This window comes from Xyrauchen texanus, chromosome 28 (genome assembly GCF_025860055.1).
Source record: "Xyrauchen texanus isolate HMW12.3.18 chromosome 28, RBS_HiC_50CHRs, whole genome shotgun sequence".
Lineage (NCBI taxonomy): Eukaryota > Metazoa > Chordata > Actinopteri > Cypriniformes > Catostomidae > Xyrauchen > Xyrauchen texanus.
In genome coordinates, this window is record NC_068303.1 from 13,329,026 (window position 1) to 13,350,963 (window position 21,938).

General features: G+C 38.8%; 1 protein-coding gene across 4 annotated transcripts; it reads left to right on the plus strand.

The window, feature by feature from the left end:
- The first annotated feature begins 117 nt into the window (after positions 1-117).
- On the plus strand, positions 118-11,963 carry LOC127622510 (protein-associating with the carboxyl-terminal domain of ezrin-like). 4 transcript variants are annotated; one of them, XM_052096613.1, is made up of 14 exons: positions 118-379; positions 867-1,062; positions 1,582-1,767; positions 1,863-1,976; positions 3,486-3,542; positions 3,621-3,723; positions 4,228-4,339; positions 4,771-4,848; positions 4,938-5,077; positions 7,221-7,408; positions 7,555-7,726; positions 8,154-8,324; positions 8,447-9,201; positions 11,414-11,963. In XM_052096613.1, the coding sequence occupies exons 2-14, from the start codon at positions 898-900 to the stop codon at positions 11,471-11,473; spliced, it is 2,301 nt and encodes a 766-aa protein (XP_051952573.1). In that variant the 5' UTR covers positions 118-379; positions 867-897; the 3' UTR covers positions 11,474-11,963. The 4 variants fall into 4 exon arrangements, with proteins under 4 accessions (XP_051952573.1, XP_051952570.1, XP_051952572.1 ...); XM_052096610.1 differs by lacking the exon at positions 118-379 and having other exon boundaries at positions 398-1,062; XM_052096612.1 differs by lacking the exon at positions 118-379 and having other exon boundaries at positions 398-1,062; positions 8,459-9,201.
- The last annotated feature ends 9,975 nt before the right edge of the window (positions 11,964-21,938 follow it).

Here is a 21,938-nt window from a genome sequence, read left to right on the forward strand (position 1 = left end):
AAACAACAATATTTTAAACGAATTTCGTTGCTTAAATGTAAACCTAAAATGTAGTTTTGTAAAATAACACACACAAACACTGAGAGAAATGGTTTCGTCCAAATCTATAACAGGAAGAGCCGGTGTTTATGACTCGCGAACAGGAAGTAGTGTAACGTTCTTGGTTAAAAATATATGATCGATGCAGTATGTGAAAACTACTAATTTGTTGAAGAAAAAAATATGAATTGGGAGCGCTTGTTCGCCGCACCAAAGACCTGATCGAAGTTCACGGAAAGCAGACGCAAGTGGGGCTGTTAATTTTTCTTTTTAATAATGGTTTCTGCTGGAAATGAAAACTGGTTTCCCTAGTCAATTGGCTTCCTACTACCCCTGCGAGGTAATCTATTCGCTGTCCAGCTCTCACGTATTAATTACATCCAAACACAAAAATAAAAAGATCCTCCCGATAGCTTGAGGACCATATAAAATGTGTACTGAATTAGAACCAAGTATTAAACAGACAGTTTGAGTTCAGTATAAACGTGCTTTGTTTGTCCTGGCAGGAATTTCTGTCATGATACGTTGATTAAAAAATTGTGGCGTAGGACACTTGACAGTATTGACTATTTGTACAGTGAAGATCGTATGCCCATACATATATATACATGCATATATGTATGGTTCTTGACATATTGCATGGCGTTTATCATTTCAAGACACAGTATACTTTACACAGTGTTGTAGACAAAAGGTCACTGTATTTTTACACCGTAACAGTACTATATAACTATGATATTGTCTGTAATATGCATGGATATCAAGACTACAGAATACTCAAAATGTGCAATTTCTCCATATTACATGTTGTTTTATCCATGGGACAGTGTTCTAAGAGGAAAACCCCGCACTGTAAGGATGGGTGCTGAGAGCAGTGCCCTGCCAAGTTGTGTGCTGGAAGAGCCGTTGCTGACCCTGCCTTCTGGTCTTACCATGTACTCGGCCCTCCTTCGGGATGGCAAGCCTGCTTCAGTTTTTGTACATAAGCAAGACAGTGAAGATAAAGTCAATAAAGCTGCCAAGGTATACGTGAACAGCTGACATATAACCTCAGCAATGGCATGCGCTACCAGTCAAAAATTTGGGCATACCCTGTCATTCCTATTATTACTGTTTTGCACATTTTAGAACAATAGTCATCAAAATTAGGAAATAACTAATTCTTGAATGTAGCCACCCTTTGTGTACATTAAAGCTCTGCAAACTTTCATGAGGTATCTACCTGGGATGGTCTTTAAACAGTTCCCACCCATAAAATGTGTTTTTTTACTTAAGTTAAGTGAGTCATATGTTTGTGTACAAACCTAATTTCTATATATATTTCTATCTATAAAAATAAAAAAAAATAAGATCACGAGAAAAATGTGGCCAAACTGTTGACTGGTATTGTAGTAAGTGAGACCGCTGGCGTGGACCAAAATAACAAGATCTGCAAGATTTAAGTTAGATGGAAAAAAAGTCACTCAGATGTCTCCGTTACAGACACAACCTGTCATGTGCGTTGAAAAAAAATTAATCTGATTAATTCACCTTCCCTTACAGCACCTGAAGACATTAAGGCATCCATGTCTGCTTCGCTTCCTGTCATGCTCAGTGCAGGATAGAGGTATTCATTTAGTGACAGAGCCAGTTCAGCCATTAGAAAGGCTGTTAGAAAATCTAACGCCAGAGGAGATCTGTGCAGGCCTCTACGATCTGCTGCAAGCGCTAGTCTTTCTGCATGACAGGGTAACAGTCCGTTAACAGTTAACATGAGGGTTTTTATTAAGATACTTGATTTATCAATGGCATAATATAAACTTTGTTTATCCCTTTTCGTTAAGGGCAAATCAAGTCACAACAACGTGTGCATGTCCTCAGTGTTTGTCAGTGAGGATGGTCATTGGAAGCTTGGGGGGATGGAAACTGTCTGCAAGTTTTCAGAGGCGACACCAGAGGTGAAATTATTGGCCCTGTACTTACATACCTTAAAGGAATTATATATTATTCCTACAGGTCAAATATTTTGCACCAAAACAGTCAATGCTGATTTTATCTGCTGTGCATTTAAGATGTCTGTCTTTGTATGTGAAATGAGCAACATTGACTACGTTTACATGTATGGTTTATTCCAGGGTTCTTGATTCAGGTTTTTGAATAGTGCGCATGTGCTTGACCAGACAGAATAACAAACGTCGAGCACAACAAGAAGTCAACACAATGGAAATAATTCAGCATCTTTGGGAGTACAGTGGGAAAATCACATAAACTATAACCATTTATACTCACCATTGTAAAATATCATCTGTCCCTTAAGTTAGCGTATATCCACTCATACACTGGGGGAATCCTAGTGTTTTACATAAGAGGAAAACCCCACTATTCCAGCGCTATTCTGCTGCAGATCGTAATAGAAAGTTAAGGAAAACAAAACATCAACAACTCAGGAATATCTTGAAATAAAGAAAAGCAACTGAGAATAAAATGGCTAAGTCTTCTTTGGATGCCATGTTTTGTTATTTACACATGCATTGCAGCATTTACAGAAGTAAAGACTATGCTGCTTATACAGTATATGTAAACTTGAACACTGCTTTCTCTCAATAAACTGTTTTCTCTCAATAAGCTGCTTTCTGGTGTCCATTTAAATGTAGTCAGTGTTTACTCATAGGCTGCAGGTTTGCAGTTGGACACTTTATAGCTGCCATTGCCCCATCCTTCATTAACAGCCTCATTGTAAACCCTGAAATGCATTGTGACAAATTCACAAAACTATGCAAAAAATGGGGGCCTGGGTAGCTCAGTGAGTATTGACGCTGACTATCACTCCTGGAGTCGTGAGTTTGAATTCAGGGCGTGCTGACTCCAGCCTGGTCTCCTAAGCAACCAAATTGGCCCAGTTTCTTGGCAGGGTAGAGTCACATGGGGTAACCTCCTCGTGGTCGCGATTAGTGGTTCTCGCTCTCAATGGGGCGTGTGGTAAATTGTGCGTGGATCATGGAGAGTAGCATCCACATGCTGTGAGTCTCTGCGGTGTCATGCACATCGAGCCACGTGATAAGATGCGTGGATTGACTGTCTCAGAAGTGGAGGCAACTGAGACTTGTTCACCACCACCCAGATTGTGGCAAGTAACCACACCACCACAAGGACCTACTATGTAGTGGAAATTGGGCATTCCAAATTGGGGAGAAAAGGGGGATAAAAAAATCACTGACATGTAAATTTGGGCGGTCATGAGTTCAAAAATCCAAATATTTCTGAATGAAGAATTAACCATTTTTGGTTGGTCTTTTTGGGTTGGATGGTACGTTTTTAGTTAGAACTTACTGTATTTTTAAATCTTTCAAAAGATGAAGGAACATATTATTTTTATTGGCATGACTTCTTTAAAAATGGTTGTATTCTTTAAACATGTCTGTGAACAAAGTTCTCTTTTCTAACTATTTCTATGGCTTCCTCTCTAGTTTCTCAAAAGTGTTCATAATGTACGAGAAAACAGTGCCGTTCCTCCTGAAGAAAAGGTTGGGGAAATCAGCATTTAATCTGTTGATTTTAATTACATCATAGTGGCTAGTAATAATATTTTGTTTTCTTTGTAGCTAGAAGGATTCAAAACACTTCCCGACAAGCAAGCCCACTCCCGAGACGCTTTTTCATTTGGTGTGATGGTGGAGGCTCTCCTTCCACTCCTGACGGGACATGGTTAGTAATACTCTTAATTCAACAGACCCATGTAAAACAGGCTGAGCATGTCTACGATTTATCTGTGGTGGCAGTTGCTAAGCCCTTACTGCTATTGAATTATGACTCTTGAGTAATTGTTTTTCTTAGACATTGTAACAGACTTGTTAATAGACTGACAAGAGCATTCAAGATGGTATTACACATCAGTAGCAGTGTAAAGACAAGTTTTCCATTCAGGGCTGGTTATGAGGTCTTCATGTTCAAAGAACAAAATGATCCAGAGGAGCACTGACTGTAATGTTGATGCAACATTTTGGCTTTTATGTTGTTTTTTCTTGGAGCAGAGCCGTAATAAAACCTTATGTGCTGCTGTCTGTGTGCTATCGTTTTTTTCACTCACTATTACTTGCTAAATGGTGGTATGTTTTCCATTGCTTCTCTTTCTTATGTGTAACATTTAGTTTTTCCATGTCTGTTCCCCATTTTCAAAACCGGGTCCTCCACCCAAACTTTCTGTCTCAGTCTCAGATGATTTGTTGGAGAGTCTAAAGAACACGCTGCAGGTCAGCCTCTTGACCCCTGACCCAATGTCTCGCCCGTCTCTCAGCAGTTTGCTGACTCATAAATTTTTCAGGTTTGCCTCAAATTTCTTTTGAGAAATCTACCTTAGAAAATATATTTTTTCTGGTAATTCAAGGTAAAGACTGTTTTTAAATCAACATTCATTTGACAAATGTTCATTTAATGCTGAAGTGTGTATTTCGATGTTAAAATTCTTCTTCCTTTTCCATCTTAATATGTAAACAACTTTACGTAAACCAGGTGCGGGTTGATTTTCACGAAAAGTGTAAATACAAACCAGTAGCCCAAAATTGATGCAGGAGTATCCGTTTGACCCAATGAATGTTAGACACAGGCCTTGTTCATGAAACCGGTTTAAAAACAATCATTATTTTGGGGTTTCCATTAATGTTGCAGAAATTACACACTTCACTTTTAACTTACATTAAGTTTAAACAGGGTTGGAATACATATTATTAACTTTGCAATATTTAACTCTTTTAGAAATGACTTCCTGGATATCATGAATTTTTTGAAGAATTTGACCCTGAAAACGGAGGAGGAGAAAAATGAATTTTTTAAGTAAGCTTCCCTCTCTAATGCATTTCTTTTTATTACTCTAGAAGGGTAACATGTAGTTATTAAAATACTTGTGCTGTTTGTTTGTGCAGGTTTCTTTTGGATAGAGTTCAGAACCTCCCAGAGGAATTAATTGCTACCCGTCTGGCTCCTAAACTGCTAAATTCTCTGGTGTTTGCTGAACCCATGGCTGTGAAAAGCTTCCTTCCTCACCTCTTACAGCCTAAACAAGGTAGTGCCAATCACTAAACATTTAGAGCTGGACATTACAACTAATAGAAAATATCTCAAGATATTTTTAGCTTTTTGACAACATTCAATACACAGTACTGTGCAAAAGTCTTCATTAACAAAAACAAATTTGTCTTAAGATGGTTATTTATATCTTCAGCTTTAGTGTGTCAATAGGAAATACATTTAGAAATACATTTTAGACACCCAAACATTGCTTTTGCAAATAGAATAGAATGGAAGAACAGGGAGCCCTGCAACAGATGTCCACTGAACACTGAGACAGTTTGGGATTACATGAAGAAACCAAAGCTATTGAGACACCTTAAAAAGAACTGTGCCAAATTCTTCAAGAATTTTGGAACATCCTATCTGCCAATAACCAACAACAACTGTGTCCAGGTGTACCTAGGAAAATTGGTGATGTTTTGATTTCACTTTCTTTTTATGATTACTGGACTTTGTATGACGTTGTATGACATTGTAAAGGGATTGATGGAAAGGAGGAGGCAAAAACCAACAAAAAACAAACTTAAACACACCCACATGCACAGCCGCGTGCGTCTCACTCCCTCTCGAACCACCGTCTAAGGCTCTCCTCCTCTTGTTGATCAGCTGATTCAGCACCGACCGTGCACCCTTAAGGCCCGGCCATGCCCTCCTCCTCTTCACACTCCTCCCCCGCCTGTGGCAGACTGACTTACCACTCCCATCTGTGGAGGGGAGACACTTCCCTTCCAGCTGATCTGTAAGCTGGTGGTCCACCCTACCTCCTGGGAACCTGGGGGAGAGACTAGGGGAGGCGTGTGGAGAGGGAAAGGACGAGTGGGACACACACACAGAGAGAGAGAGAGAGAGAGAGAGAAATAATTGCCCACCAGTCCCCGGACTCACTGTCGCCCGGACTTCAACCGCTCCTCTGCCCCCTGGCAGATGACAGCTCGCTCCTCCCCCGGTGGATGGTAGCGAGCCCTCCGATCCCTGGCAGATGGAACCGCTCCTCCCCTTCTCAGCGGACTACAGCGGTTCCTCTGGCTCTCGGCGGCCGGCAACGTCCCCTCCGTCCCAGGGCAGATGGCCGCGGCTGCTGCTCTGGCGGACGGCAGTGGCAAGGCATTCCTCCTCCCTCCCGGGTTTTGGCACCACTGTAACAAGTAAAGGATGGGTAAGGAGGAGGCGGAAACCGGCTGAACAGTAAACGTTAGGTTTAATGTCAAACTCAACATAAAACAAACACACACACACATGCAGCACAGCTGCATGCGTCTCTCTCGAACTGGCGTCTCCGGCTCCCCTTTATCTCGTTGTCCTACTGATCAGCTGATTTAGCGCCAGTCATGCCTCCTCACGGCCCGGTCATGCCCTCATCCTCATCACAAAGGGCAATACCCAGTAACAAACAGCAATATGTGAATTGTTGAATCGATTCGTTGAAACAGTTTGAACTAATTCATGGAAATTAGTCAAACTTAAAAATCTGTGGTGTTTTGCTAATGATTTTAATTCAGACATGCTTACAAAAAGTCTTATAATCTTGACTCACAATATAAGGAAAGATCATCAAATAAAAACTTAAAGGAATAGTTCACCCAAAAATAAACATTTTCTCATTATTGATTTAACCTCATGCCATACGAGATGTGTATGACTTTCTTCTATTAAACACAAACAAAGATTTTTAGAACAATATTTTAGCTGTGCTGCTACATACAATACAAGTGAATAACTAAGAAAAGAAGCCGCCAAAAAGCACAAATGCAGCATAAAAGTAATCCGTAAGACTGCAAAAATGATTAAATATATATTTACATAAGCAAAATGATAGGTGTGGGCAAGAAACAGGTGAGAATACGAATCTGCCAAAATAAAACAAGATGAATGTAAAGTAAAGAAGGACTTAAATATTGATCTGTTTCTCACCTACACTTACGTATATCGTTTCTGAAGATATGGATTTAACCACTGGAGTCAGATGGATTACTTTTATGCTGCCTTTATGTGCTTTTGGAGCTTCAAAGTTTTGGTACCCATTCACTTGCATTGTGTGGACCTTCAGAGCTGAGAATTTCTTCTAAAAAAACAAAATCTGAATTTTATTCAAATCTTTCTGTGTTGATGTGGTCTCTCCATTTTCTGATGGACAGACTCTGGTGTAAGCGCCAGTGAGGAGTGTCTGCTGTCTGTCTCTCTGTATCAGAGATGCGTGGTTCCTCAGCTTCTTAAGCTCTATAAGGTGAACGAGGAACATGTCAGGATTGTTCTCCTCTCCCACATTCACATCTACGTTGAGTTCTTTTCTCATGAAGAACTCAAAAACCAGATTCTTCCTCAGGTACTGTGAGAATTCTGTATTCCGATCAACTGCTTAGTAATACTGAATTCTTTCCACTAATGTTTAGTGAGTAAATGCAGAATGTTTTTCAGATGATAACTAAAATGTGATCATTTCAGAGTTGTTTCCCTTGCTTTATCTTGCAGGTTTTACTGGGAATGAGAGATACAAATGACTCACTCGTTGCCATGACACTACAAAGCCTGGCTGTGCTGGTTCCGTTGCTGGGTGCCCAAGTAGTTGTTGGTGGGCAGAGGACAAAAGTATTTAAATGGACGAAGCCGAACTTCACAAAGTCCACAGAGGTCACCCCAGAGAGTAAGGCACTGTCTGTTAATGCATTATTATTGGGAGAGTCCCTGTTAATTGTGTGTGTGTGTGTGTGTATATATATATATATATATATATATATATATATATATATATGCTTGTCAGTTTGGTATGCTTTGTACAATTCTCTACACATTTGTCTAAAAGTGGCAGATATTCAATTCAACTGACCATGCTAACACCTTTGTACAAAAGGTCAGATTTCCTTGTTTGCAGCTCATGCTGTCATTAAAAGCAAAATGGGGACATGCCAAATACTGAGAAAAATTCTTGCACATTTTTCAATTAAACTTTTGACTCAAATTGTCATGCTGATAATAAAAATGTGTAATAAAACAAAAAACATTTTTTAAATAAGTGGATTTATCCCACTGTTTATATGTGCACATATAAAATGCAACTCTTTCCTCTGCAGCATCGCCTGTGCATATTGTTGGACCATCACACCCTCATATCTCACAACCACCAAAGATCCTGAATTTTCTCCATAAGGGCCCAGAGGACAAAAAGGTGGTTCTAGAGAACATGTCATCTCTACAATCAACTGAAAAGACCACTTTCAAGCACACCATTGCAGAGAGAGCAGGTATTCTACAATAAAGATTAGCAGTGATCATTTTAAAAGGTTGGATTTGTCTTGTCTCAGACATTTATATGCACCTAAGTGGTATATTGTTGTTTTTTAATGTGCAATCCTTCTGAATCAAGTACTCTCCCCAGTCCTTGGCAGGACATTTCCACTGAATGGCTTTAGTTTGGACAAGCAGGCTGGTGACAGTACAAAGACCAACAGAGCGGTAAGACCCGATGAAGACTGGCCTAACTGGAGTGACACTGAAGAGTTGGAGAAAGATAGAAGTCAATCAGTCCAGATCAGCATTCAGACCACAGACATCCCAGGGCAGAGCAACGCTGCAATACAAGCTGCCAATGGAGATGAGAGCGAGGAACCCTGGGATGATTTCGAGGACTCAGAAGTGATCTCAGACCAATCGCCCACCAATCCTGTACCAAAGACATCAACACAAACCACTGCATTATCTTTGTCTGAACCTAGCACAGGACCTCAAAGACAAACTAAAGCATTGAAACTGAACTCTAGTGTGAAAAGTGCTCCAGAAAATAACCATACCTCATGGGACACAGGTTGGAACCAGGCAACTGACACCCTTAGCTTAGCATCAGAGCCCGAGCCAAAAAACACAATCCAAAGCAGTGGAGCTGGTGGTCTTGGGGAGGAGTTCACCATTGTAGTGAAAAAGAAACCAGAGCAAGATCCAGAGCTAGACTTCTTTGCTGACATGGTCCCAGATATAAAAATGTCTTTCTCATCTATTCTGCTCCCTGTGGAAAGCTCAGTCAGTGAACGCATCATGGATAGACCACTGGGACACTTCACACCAGACCCATCGATAGACACTCTGAGTCTATCTGCCAAGTTTGCTGCAGCTGATATGACTGAGGTTAGTTTGATTGTCTGTTTCACTACTCATTTGGTCTGCAGAGCAAAACTGAAGGATTATCTTAAAAAATATTCAGGGTCGCCATGGTCATGGAAATCCTGGACGTACAGTATCAGGGTATTTAAAAAAAATGAATAACCTTAAAATGTAATGTAAATTTCTGAAATGAAATTGAGCATAAATAGTTATGCATGGGGCAGCTGTGGCTCAGGTGGTAGAGCGGGTTGGCCACTAATCGCAGGGTTGGTGGTTTGATTCCCAGCCCACACGACTCCACATGCCGAAGTGTCCTTGGGCAAGACACTGAACCCCAAGTTGCTCCCAATGGCAAGCTAGCGCCTTTCATGGCAGCTCTGCCGTCATTGGTGTGTGAATGAGTTCACAGTGTAAAGTGCTTTGAAAACCGCTAAGGTTAAATAAGCGTTATATACAGGTGAAACTCGAAAAATTAGAATATCGTGCAAAAGTTCATTAATTTCAGTAATTCAACTTAAAAGGTGAAACTAATATATTATATAGACTCATTACAAGCAAAGTAAGATATTTCAAGCCTTTATTTGATATAATTTTGATGATTATGGCTTACAGCTTATGAAAACCCCAAATTCAGAATCTCAGAAAATTAGAATATTGTGAAAAGGTTCAGTATTGTAGGCTCAAAGTGTCACACTCTAATCAGCTAAACACCTGCAAAGGGTTCCTGAGCCTTTAAATGGTCTCTCAGTCTGGTTCAGTTGAATTCACAATCATGGGGAAGACTGCTGACCTGACAGTTGTGCAGAAAACCATCATTGACACCCTCCACAAGGAGGGAAAGCCTCAAAAGGTAATTGCAAAAGAAGTTGGATGTTCTCAAAGTGCTGTATCAAAGCACATTAATAGAAAGTTAAGTGGAAGGGAAAAGTGTGGAAGAAAAAGGTGCACAAGCAGCAGGGATGACCGTAGCCTGGAGAGGATTGTCAGGAAAAGGCCATTCAAATGTGTGGGGAGCTTCACAAGGAGTGGACTGAGGCTGGAGTTACTGCATCAAGAGCCACCACACACAGACGGGTCCTGGACATGGGCTTCAAATGTCAAACGTCTTACCTGGGCTAAAGAAAAAAGAACTGGTCTGTTGCTCAGTGGTCCAAAGTCCTCTTTTCTGATGAGAGCAAATTTTGCATCTCATTTGGAAACCAAGGTCCCAGAGTCTGGAGGAAGAATGGAGAGGCACACAATCCAAGATGCTTGAAGTCCAGTGTGAAGTTTCCACAGTCTGTGTTGGTTTGGGGAGCCATGTCATCAGCTGGTGTTGGTCCACTGTGCTTTATTAAGTCCAGAGTCAACGCAGCCGTCTACCGGGACATTTTAGAGCACTTCATGCTTCCTTCAGCAGACAAGCTTTATGGAGATGCTGACTTCATTTTCCAGCAGGACTTGGCACCTGCCCACACTGCCAAAAGTACCAAAACCTGGTTCAATGACCATGGTATTACTGTGCTTGGTTGGCCAGCAAACTCGCCTGACCTGAACCCCATAGAGAATCTATGGGGCATTACTAAGAGAAAGATGAGAGACATGAGACCAAACAATGCAGAAGAGCTGAAGGCCGCTATTGAAGCATCTTGGTCTTCCATAACACCTCAGCAGTGCCACAGGCTGATAGCATCCATGCCACGCCGCATTGAGGCAGTAATTAATGCAAAAGGGGCCCAAACCAAGTACTGAGTACATATGCATGATTATACTTTTCAGAGGGCCGACATTTCTGTATTTAAAATCCTTTTTTTTATTGATTTCATGTAATATTCTAATATTCTGAGATTCTGAATTTGGGGTTTTCATAAGCTGTAAGCCATAATCATCAAAATTATATCAAATAAAGGCTTGAAATATCTTACTTTGCTTGTAATGAGTCTATATAATATATTAGTTTCACCTTTTAAGTTGAATTACTGAAATTAATGAACTTTTGCACGATATTCTAATTTTTCGAGTTTCACCTGTAAGTGCAGACCATTTATGCTCCGCTCTAAATTATTGAATTGGCCAGAAATAGTTGTTTGTGCGTGCAATCTGCTGAATTACTTTTTGTCTTCATTGGACAAAAGGTTTTGGGAATCCGTATTATTGAAAGAATGACTCATTACTATTACCAACATATGTACTCATTTTTATGCTGAATAATGGTTTAACTGAAGGATTAGCTGAACAATTGTTTTGTTTTTCACAGACTGAAGCAAAAGGTTGGGATGATGATGACCTCAACTGGGAAGATGAGAGCAGCTGGTGATCAGTTTGTTCCTATACAGAAAGCTATATGAGAAAATGCCTAGAATAATCCATACAAAATACACTGTTACATATTCCATCATGTAATTAAGATGTACAAATTTTTGTAATTTTAAGCACTACATTTTTAGAGGGTAGTGTTTATTTTCAGTCCCCATGCAATATGATAATCAAGTCACTGTTGCCATAAAAATGGTTCAGCTACTGTTGACAACCAAGTTGCCATTTAGTTGTTTCAAGATAGCATGGTGGACTTAAACATGCCAAATCCTATTAGGAATCCTTTTGCACAGGTGGGCTACATGATTCTATTTCCACCCAGTTTTTGTTAAATGAGAATAAATATATAGACTCTAACTTGTGTTCACTAGATTTGGATGAGAGCCTGCCATAATTTATTTGTATCAGCAGCTGCTAAAATAAAGATTGTATGGTATTTGAGACCGACTTTGAGTCCGTAGGCTTAATGTGTCAAGATTAAATCAAACATTCCATTCAAACTTTTTGCACTTATTTCTTTCTTTTTGTTTTGGTGCTAATTTTGTTATTTACACTTTTCAGTCCACATTAAATGGCATTCCCAAACCATTTTACTTCTGTAATGTGGCTTATCAGAGTAATGTGACATTCAACAAGAAAAAAGGGACTTTAATCAATTAGACTGTGAAAATTGGCATTACATGTGGTTGAAGGGGAGGACATTGAATTGTCAATGTTCAGCATTCAAAATCTTACCAACATCATGGTAATATTTGTAAACTGAATTTTGACTGGACATCTTTCTTGCATTTATTTCTATACTAAATTATGATTGGTCTTATTAGCATAATGAGATGGTGGCCTAATTAGAAGAAAGTCCCGTGGATAGGTTCCCAAATATTAATACTAACAGCCAAAAACACAAAAATAGCATTTGAACCTGTTAAATCTAAAGAACACTAATTATGCAAGTGGCATATGGGCTTGTAATTTCAAAGTTTAATAAACAATTACATGGTCTTTAAAAGTGACCCATTTCCATATAAACTTAAAAACAAATGTCTTACATTTTGTTAAATGAACAAAACAAGGTAGTATGCTAAAAGTATCCAGGAGGTAGTGCTGAGGTTGTGTTTATTTGAGTTATCAGATTCTGCAGCTTGAAGTCTGGCCATGACCCACTGAGGAGGAAACAGACCTTTCTATTGACTGCTGGGCTTTCAAGGTACTTTCAGATATCTGGAGGTGCTGCTCGTACTCCTCTTCTGCTTTGGTCTACTGCCTTGCCCTTTTCAGACATGGCTGGCACAGGAAAAGAAAAGCCAATCATAGAATTACTAAAAATTAGTTCCACAGACTTTTCTGATTTCTCTGGCCAAAATGACTTCTTTTTACTTGAGGTTACTCACCTCAGCAACAGGTGTGTGTAGAGGTGAGCTGACTCTGTCCAGTCATTCATAGTATTTTCTATTATATTCCTCCCGTCCCCAGATTCATGCTGTGAGACTGGCTGTAGAGAATAATGCATTCATTTATATACACAACAAACATGACAATAAGACAAAATTATTCTTAATGTACTATTTAAATCAGAAGAATGCATCTCATACATCTTATTTCCTACCTTGCTGAGGAAGTTTACCTCTTTGGTTTTGGCCGCCTCTGATGTCAAGGTTTGGGAAATTACTTCCTAATAGTTGGTTGTCTTGAAGATACAAAAGAGACATGTGAGCTGGATTAAAACATTAACCTTGATCCTACAAACAAAAAACATCAATTTTTTTTTTAAATAGACTGAACAATTGAGAATTTTACCAAATCAAAATTTCATAGAGACCTGGTTAAAAGAAATTATCACTTTAATTTACATAACAGGGTACACCAATTTTTCCACCTTGTACCTACATGTTCAAATGTAAATGAACCCTTATTCAGAATTTCTGAGTTAGACCCTTGTTTGATTAGATCAATGTTTGTTTCATTTTCAGGTGTTTCATAAGGCCTCATCCATGAAAATTTCATAAAAATAAGAAAGAATTAAGAGTAATTTTCGAGGGGCCTGGGTAGCACAGCAAGTATTGACGCTGACTTCTACCCCAGGAGTCACGAGTTTGAGTTTGACTCCAGCCAAACTCAAGAGGGTAGAGTCACATGGGTTAACCTACTCATGGTCGCGATAAGTGGTTCTCGCTCTCAATGGGGCATCTGGTAAATTGTGCGTGGATTGCGAAGAGTCTCTGTGGTGTCATACACAATGAGCCATACAGGTGAAACTCGAAAAATTAGAATATCGTGCAAAAGTTCATTAATTTCAGTAATTCAACTTAAAAGGTGAAACTAATATATTATATAGACTCATTACAAGCAAAGTAAGATATTTCAAGCCTTTATTTGATATAATTTTGATGATTATGGTTTACAGCATATGAAAACCCCAAATTCAGAATCTCAGAAAATTTGAATATTGTGAAAAGGTTCAGTATTGTAGGCTCAAAGTGTCACACTCTAATCAGCTAAACACCTGCAAAGGGTTCCTGAGCCTTTAAATGGTCTCTCTGTCTGGTTCAGTTGAATTCACAATCATGGGGAAGACTGCTGACCTGACAGTTGTGCAGAAAACCATCATTGACACCCTCCACAAGGAGGGAAAGCCTCAAAAGGTAATTGCAAAAGAAGTTGGATGTTCTCAAAGTGCTGTATCAAAGCACATTAATAGAAAGTTAAGTGGAAGGGAAAAGTGTGGAAGAAAAAGGTGCACAAGCAGCAGGGATGACCGTAGCCTGGAGAGGATTGTCAGGAAAAGGCCATTCAAATGTGTGGGGAGCTTCACAAGGAGTGGACTGAGGCTGGAGTTACTGCATCAAGAGCCACCACACACAGACGGGTCCTGGACATGGGCTTCAAATGTCAAACGTCTTACCTGGGCTAAAGAAAAAAAGAACTGGTCTGTTGCTCAGTGGTCCAAAGTCCTCTTTTCTGATGAGAGCAAATTTTGCATCTCATTTGGAAACCAAGGTCCCAGAGTCTGGAGGAAGAATGGAGAGGCACACAATCCAAGATGCTTGAAGTCCAGTGTGAAGTTTCCACAGTCTGTGTTGGTTTGGGGAGCCATGTCATCGGCTGGTGTTGGTCCACTGTGCTTTATTAAGTCCAGAGTCAACGCAGCCGTCTACTGGGACATTTTAGAGCACTTCATGCTTCCTTCAGCAGACAAGCTTTATGGAGATGCTGACTTCATTTTCCAGCAGGACTTGGCACCTGCCCACACTGCCAAAAGTACCAAAACCTGGTTCAATGACCATGGTATTACTGTGCTTGACTGGCCAGCAAACTCGCCTGACCTGAACCCCATAGAGAATCTATGGGGCATTGCCAAGAGAAAGATGAGAGACATGAGACCAAACAATGCAGAAGAGCTGAAGGCCGCTATTGAAGCATCTTGGTCTTCCATAACACCTCAGCAGTGCCACAGGCTGATAGCATCCATGCCACGCCGCATTGAGGCAGTAATTAATGCAAAAGGGGCCCAAACCAAGTACTGAGTACATATGCATGATTATACTTTTCAGAGGGCCGACATTTCTGTATTTAAAATCCTTTTTTATTATTGATTTCATGTAATATTCTAATTTTCTGAGATTCTGAATTTGGGGTTTTCATAAGCTGTAAGCCATAATCATCAAAATTATATCAAATAAAGGCTTGAAATATCTTACTTTGCTTGTAATGAGTCTATAAAATATATTAGTTTCACCTTTTAAGTTGAATTACTGAAATTAATGAACTTTTGCACGATATTCTAATTTTTCGAGTTTCACCTGTATGATGAAATGCCGGATTATGCCGACCCGGATTGAGGTGAGTAACCGCGCCACCACGAGGACCTACTAAGTAGTGGGAATTGGGCATTCCAAATTGGGAGAAAAGGGGATAAAACACTTCCTTTACTAAAGTAACAATCTACAAAGAAATTGATAGAGCGTTTCGGTCGTATGATTTAAAAGCTATACGACAGTGTTCAGGCTTTTTCTTTTTGTCCCTGTTGTATTGTTTACGCCTTTGCCCACGATGTGTTCATTTGTGGTTTTACCACTGAACATATGTCAACGCGATTATACTAAATTATGAAATCTAAATAATAGAGCTTATCAAGTCCAGCCAGTCAGGTTAGAAGGCATTATTTATTTATATATATATCTTTTAAAAATCAAACACAAACCCATATCAAGAACTTCTGCTGGAACTTCTGAGTTGGGGGAAAAAAACTATAATTTGAAAAAATAAATATAAGCAGCAAAGAATCGTTTCTAAATAAAAAGCTTTTTTTATTATTATTATTTGTTATTTTTTTAAGGTTAATTTCACTCATTTAATTATTAATTTCATTACTTATTTAATTTTACTTCTATCAAAATGTAGTCATGGCAGTCTGTCTGACAGAACACAAAATATTTCTATGTCTTACAGACAACTTACACATGGTCGGGAGCAGGTGCAAATTTTCGGACGTAGGTCTACTAACGTTTTGAAAATACTAAAACTTTAATAAATCCAAAATGTTACATCAGACCAGCTTTACACACAAATTAGATCTGCTCATATTTTGTGAATGAGGCCCATTGAACTTATTATCACTTCTGATTTACTGAAATATAATTTTAGAATTGCCTGTTCCTTAAAAAAAAAAAAAAAAATGACATCATGTGGAAATTATGACCTCTCTCCAGAAAATGTTGGATTAATGGGAAGAGTCAGGAGACCATATAACAGAGCACTGATTCTGAGTAAAACTTGGCACTGTGATCATGTACACAACACATATATGTTAAGCACACAAAATAAACAGACCAGATGACTAATTTTCCATCTTAAAAAACTCCCAACATTTTACTCATGTTCCACTCATACCTGAATATTGGGAGGAATAAATAATTTTCCCATGGAGGCTAGAAACTCCAAAGCAGATAAGAGCGAGTTATCTGGGCATTTCTGAAGAGTCAAACCACCTAAACAGGAAAGAGCCTGCATTGTGCCAAAAAACATAACAAAAATCTGCAGAGACAGAGACATAGAAAATAATAGAGAACCACGAAGAAAGGTTATAAGAATACACAGAGGATAAGGTAGAAAATGATCCAATGAATTTCAAGTTAGATCACCTGAATGATAACATGTGGGGTCTATAGATTAGATATTGACAGGAGTAACTTCACAGTACACTGGAGAGGAGGATCAATCTGAACCTGTAAACAGAGATAAACAGTGGAAGAAAAACAAGCATAAATCCACTACAAAACATAACTAGACAAACATCAACTTAACAAATCTCCAAAAACACTTCATCTATTTGAATTGAAGTGCTCAATATTTGTAAACTTAAGTTTGTGTAAAACTATAGGATCACCTGGTTTGCTACACATGTGACTCCACAACTGTGAGATAATCTTCACAGAAGACCCCACACATTCAAGCTACAGGTTACTCCCTCCCACCACAACCACCAGCACACAATCCAGTACCATGTTCTGAATCACAGACAAATAAAGGAGTTAAAATTAGTTTGGTTTAAGGGCACTTAAGATAAGGGCACAAAAAAATGCTTACGTGTTAAAAACATGATAAAAAAAAAAAGCCTGACTGCAGGGTTTTGTTCAATGTCTATATCAAAATATAGATATATCCCCTTAACAAAATATATTCAGGGTCAGGGTGTTGTATAAAGCACATTTACAGCCTTGGGCCTTTTAAATCTGGATCAGAGCTTTTCCGTTTCCTTCAACAACTGCTTGACATGCAATTATGTTTGCTTGTGTAATGCTACAGGAACCTTGTGAGAAGAAAACTTTCACACAAGTCTGATTAGACTTAAAGACTAAAATGTGTTCACTGATGCATCATGTTTCTTTCTCAAAAACCTCTTGATTGGAACTTCAAGTTTTTATTGAAAAATCATACAGAGCATAAAACATTACAGATACAGATATGCATGATAAAATTGCATGGAAGGTGTATCTGAAGCGGTATTTATAACACAACAAAAAATAAGTGGGTATAATAACAACAAGCCAATGTCACCCACCAATGATTAGTGTTCCTTGCCTGCTATCAAAAAATTGATGCATTGAGAATCATTTTGGAATCAAACAGAGACTCTGAATCAAAACCGAATTTAATCGTGAGGTACATAAAGATTCCCACCTTTATGATAAACTGTGGAAAAGATAGTATATCATAGCTTTTTTTTACCATTTAAAAAAATTGCAATCCAAAAGATTTGCTGTGGTTGGTGGCAGCAGTGTTTCTCCAGTTCTCTCACCAGTCTCGGTACATCTCCCAGTCTGCAGCCAGAGGCCCTGGAAAGCATCACTTCCTCCACCCGCATACGTGCCTCTGCGCATAGACATCTCAGCAGAGTGTGATGCCACACATACATGTTCTCCTCCTGAGACTGAGGGAAATGCTCCACAAAATCCACCTGACACAAGTACACCACTAAAAACACTTAATCACATATCAAAGATGCAATTTTACAACCGATAAAACACAGAAAAAGAACTGTGTGTATAGAAACAATAATAGGAAACCAAAAACAAACTCAATGTTCTGAGAATCATGGTGATGTACAAAGGTGAGAAGGTGATGTTCTTTGCAGAGTTAGTGGTCTAGTCATATGCTATAGTGCTATATCTGAAAGGAAGAGCAAAAAAAAAAAAAAAACTGATACTGACCTGGTGTTTTGGAGTCATGAGAAAAAACAGGCATCGAAGAAGCAGGGCCAGGTGGACCAGCTAATAACCCTCACCAGGACATGACCTTATCTGGACAATAGAGGTTACAGAAGCCACTATTTTAGTCCTAAAGTCCTTAAATTTGATGGAATGTTCTAACAAAATGTTCAGACTAAGAGGATGAAAGACTAAAACATCAACTAAAATTGTGAAGTTTTGGACCCTAAAATGCTCCTTGTCCAGTAGGTGGCAATATGCACAAAGAATGCAAATCACAAAAAAAAGCAACAACAACAACAAAAGAGAACTCTTAGGAGGGCTGCTTGTAAGTGGAGATTTATAGTAAAAAAAGACTTAAATGTTGATCACTCACACCCATCATATAGCTTCTGAAGATAGTGGTTAAACCCATAGGGTTATTTGGATTCCCGCCTTTATGTGCTTATTGGACCTTTAAAGATCTGGCCACTATTCACTTGCATTGTATATACAGATCAACAGAGCTGTGATATTCTTCTAAAAATCTGCATTTGTGTTCAGCAGAAGATACAAAGTCAAACATCTGTGATGGCAGGAGGGTGAGTAAATGATCAGAGAATAATCATTTCTGGGTGAAATATTACTTTAAAAATATATGAACGTCATTGCATTATAACAAAGTCTACAAACGTGTGGCATTTAATTTACAGAAAAAAAAATCACGTTTAAAAAAAAAAAAAAGAAATTTGAGAAAGCTAAGAATTTTAGTTTCAGATGTCATTAGGTTTGAATTTTTGCCATCTAATCATATGAAATGCACACATTTTTAAATGTGTCTTAAGAGTCCAAAAATGTTTGGGTCCACCGCAGGGCTTTTCTTGGACACCTTTCCTGATGACTCAAGAATGAATCAGATCCACACATATATAATATTGTTGTGTCATTCTAATCAATAATATGTTTCCCAGTAATAGCCAAACTGGTGGTCTTAACCCACACTATGGTTCAAAGACATTAAGGCCGAGCACACGAGAGAAGAGCTACAAGAGTGGTGTGACAGACAGGTGTGTTCTTCCCCCATGTTCATTTGACACCAATTATCAGCTCAGTCAGGGTGTAAAAGAGAAAGAGGGTTCCCTGTGGCCCCACAATCCAGACAGGTTTCCAGAAAACGACAAGAGGTTGGAGAAGGTCACATTCCAAACTGATTCCACTCACCAGGTTAGCAATAAGGAGAATATGATGAAAACACAACTCAGCCATGCCATACCCGAAGAGAGAGAGAAAACACACAACTCTGATAGTGTATAAACATGTTATTCACAAATGTTTAGCATTTTTTCGGGCCATTTTCAAGAACTGTTCATGTTTGCGTCTCTGTAACAGCTTTGTACATTTGCAGTCATTGGTTTACGCTCATGGGTGTGTCTGTACATTCACCGTGCCAGGAAGCACCAGACATCTGTGGCCAAGACAGCCGTCTGCGTGTCTGCCTGCAGTACGGCAGTTAACAGTCACTGCTCCTAAAAGAATTAAACATAGAGGTCAGCAAAATTATATGATATTGTCTGACAACACATCTTAATGAGTGCCAGTTACTTCTGAACTAGAAAATGATCTCAGTATTCAATATCTGACACCAGTTTGAGTTTAAATAGGAGAATGTATTGAGTTATGATATACTTGTCTTTTAAAGGTAAATCATGTATATTACATTTTATGCATGCAGTAGGAAAAATAATCTTTAATTTCCACTTTATTGTCTGAGGCATGTCAAATTATCCAAAATGAGTGAAACGTGAATCTATTAGAATAATTGTACATGTTTAGTGGCTTAGAATGAGAAAGGTTTTTCAATTTATTCTCTTTAGGAGCTGAGCTGTAGGCTTACACGAGGGGATGTGGATTCGACAGCAGAGGGGACCAAAGCAGTGAGAGTCAAAAAGTTGTGAAATGTTCATCTTATGAAAATAAGAGGCAAAAAATGATCGGCACCAGCGATGTCCAGCATTCTCACCTGTTTCTTCTCACCAGATCATCGAAAGCACATGGAGCATCACCATGCAACGTCAATCGTGATTCATCACTCCACACAACTCTGCTGAACCACTCTGAATCAAAATTGACATATTCTGCCAAAAACGTCATTTTGTCTTTGATACAATGGCTTTTTAACACATCTTCTAGACACAAAATTTGCTTTAGATAAGAGGATTTGGGCCTTCCAGATCCTTTCTTTCTGGCAAAATCACCTGTTGTTTTAAAGCATTGAAAGTACATGATTTAAAAAATAATTCAAAAGTACTATTAATTTCTTGCTATGCTAAATATTTATATTGATGGAAAAATTAGTGTTCAAAAAAACAAAACAATTATGGAAACCTTTGGAAATGGTAATAATGTGTGGTAATTTTGGCAAAACTGAAGGATTTCCCCACAACTACAAGCCTGTATTTAGTCTGAAAACATTCCATTACATACAATCTGCATTCTTCACCTAATCACTACAATCTATAAAATGGTTGCAGAAGCTACAGAAGACATGTTAGACACAAGCACTGCTCTGCAATAACGAGAGGCCACAAACATTCATTCACTTACGGTGACCTGGGATATCACAGGATGTACACTCAGCAATGTGTCAGTGCAGTCCGTGGACAGTCAGTCTCTCTGCACTCGTTATGTAACCATGTCCATGACATGAAATTAATTAATCTCCCATTCTTTTCACTCTGTGGACACTTTTGGTTAAATGTGCAGTTTTTGTGGACAGTGACCCATCACTTACATTACAAACAACAGACTAATGCTCATGAACAAATTGAGTGAACTCTGACCTTACAAAGGACGAGCAAAACATTTTTGGAGGAAATGTTAGCATGCGGACATGTCAGTCGAGGCCAATGATGTCCTAGCCAAGTTTTTGTTAAGGCAGTTTTAAAGAGACTAGGGGAATTTATCATAAATCAGTAAATAATCAGAAACTATACACACTGATCTGCCATGTAGAAAAATGCAAAAAATAATACATTCATTTTTCAAACTTGATGCACTGGGCTTAATTCAGCAGTATGTCCATGGGTGTCAGCAGAGGTGATAGAGGACAGGAAGTTGTAGTATTTCTTAATAATAAGCTCACGGTGGTCCGGGTTCAGGACAGACTCAGCAAAAGGCCGGAAGGACAACAGTTGTGTCAGCATGGCATCCATGGGAACCAGGACCGCCACTCTCAACTCTTCACTGAGGGCAGAGGGCACTGACAGGGCATACACAGAGCCCTGCAGGGGGGTACTTACTAAATCAGAGAATTTTTTTTTATAAATAAAGACAAAACTGACACTGACAATTAATAACAATAATAACAAAACTGATTTGACATGACTAGTGGGCCTAATTCATGAAACATGAGCAGAAACTAGCAGTAATTTCCAATAATTATTATGAAAGGCAATAAAATTGCCTTTCATAATATTTTACATAAATTGTTGCCTTGAAATGAATGCAAAAATGTACATAGGAATATATTTGCAAACACAATTTGTTCTGCTTGTTTCATGAATAAGGAACATTGCTTGTATAAAACAAAAACTAAAAAAAAGTTTCTGTATTGACCTCATGAGAAATGTTGTTGATTACCTTTGGATATACAATTGGTAAAAAATGATGGCAAGACATAGCAAGGAATGGTTTTTTCCATCAGTTACCTTTGTGTAGTGGACTAATGTGTTGGCAAAAAACCTATACATCTTTTTTGCTTTTTGGAAAAGCTTATATTCTGGA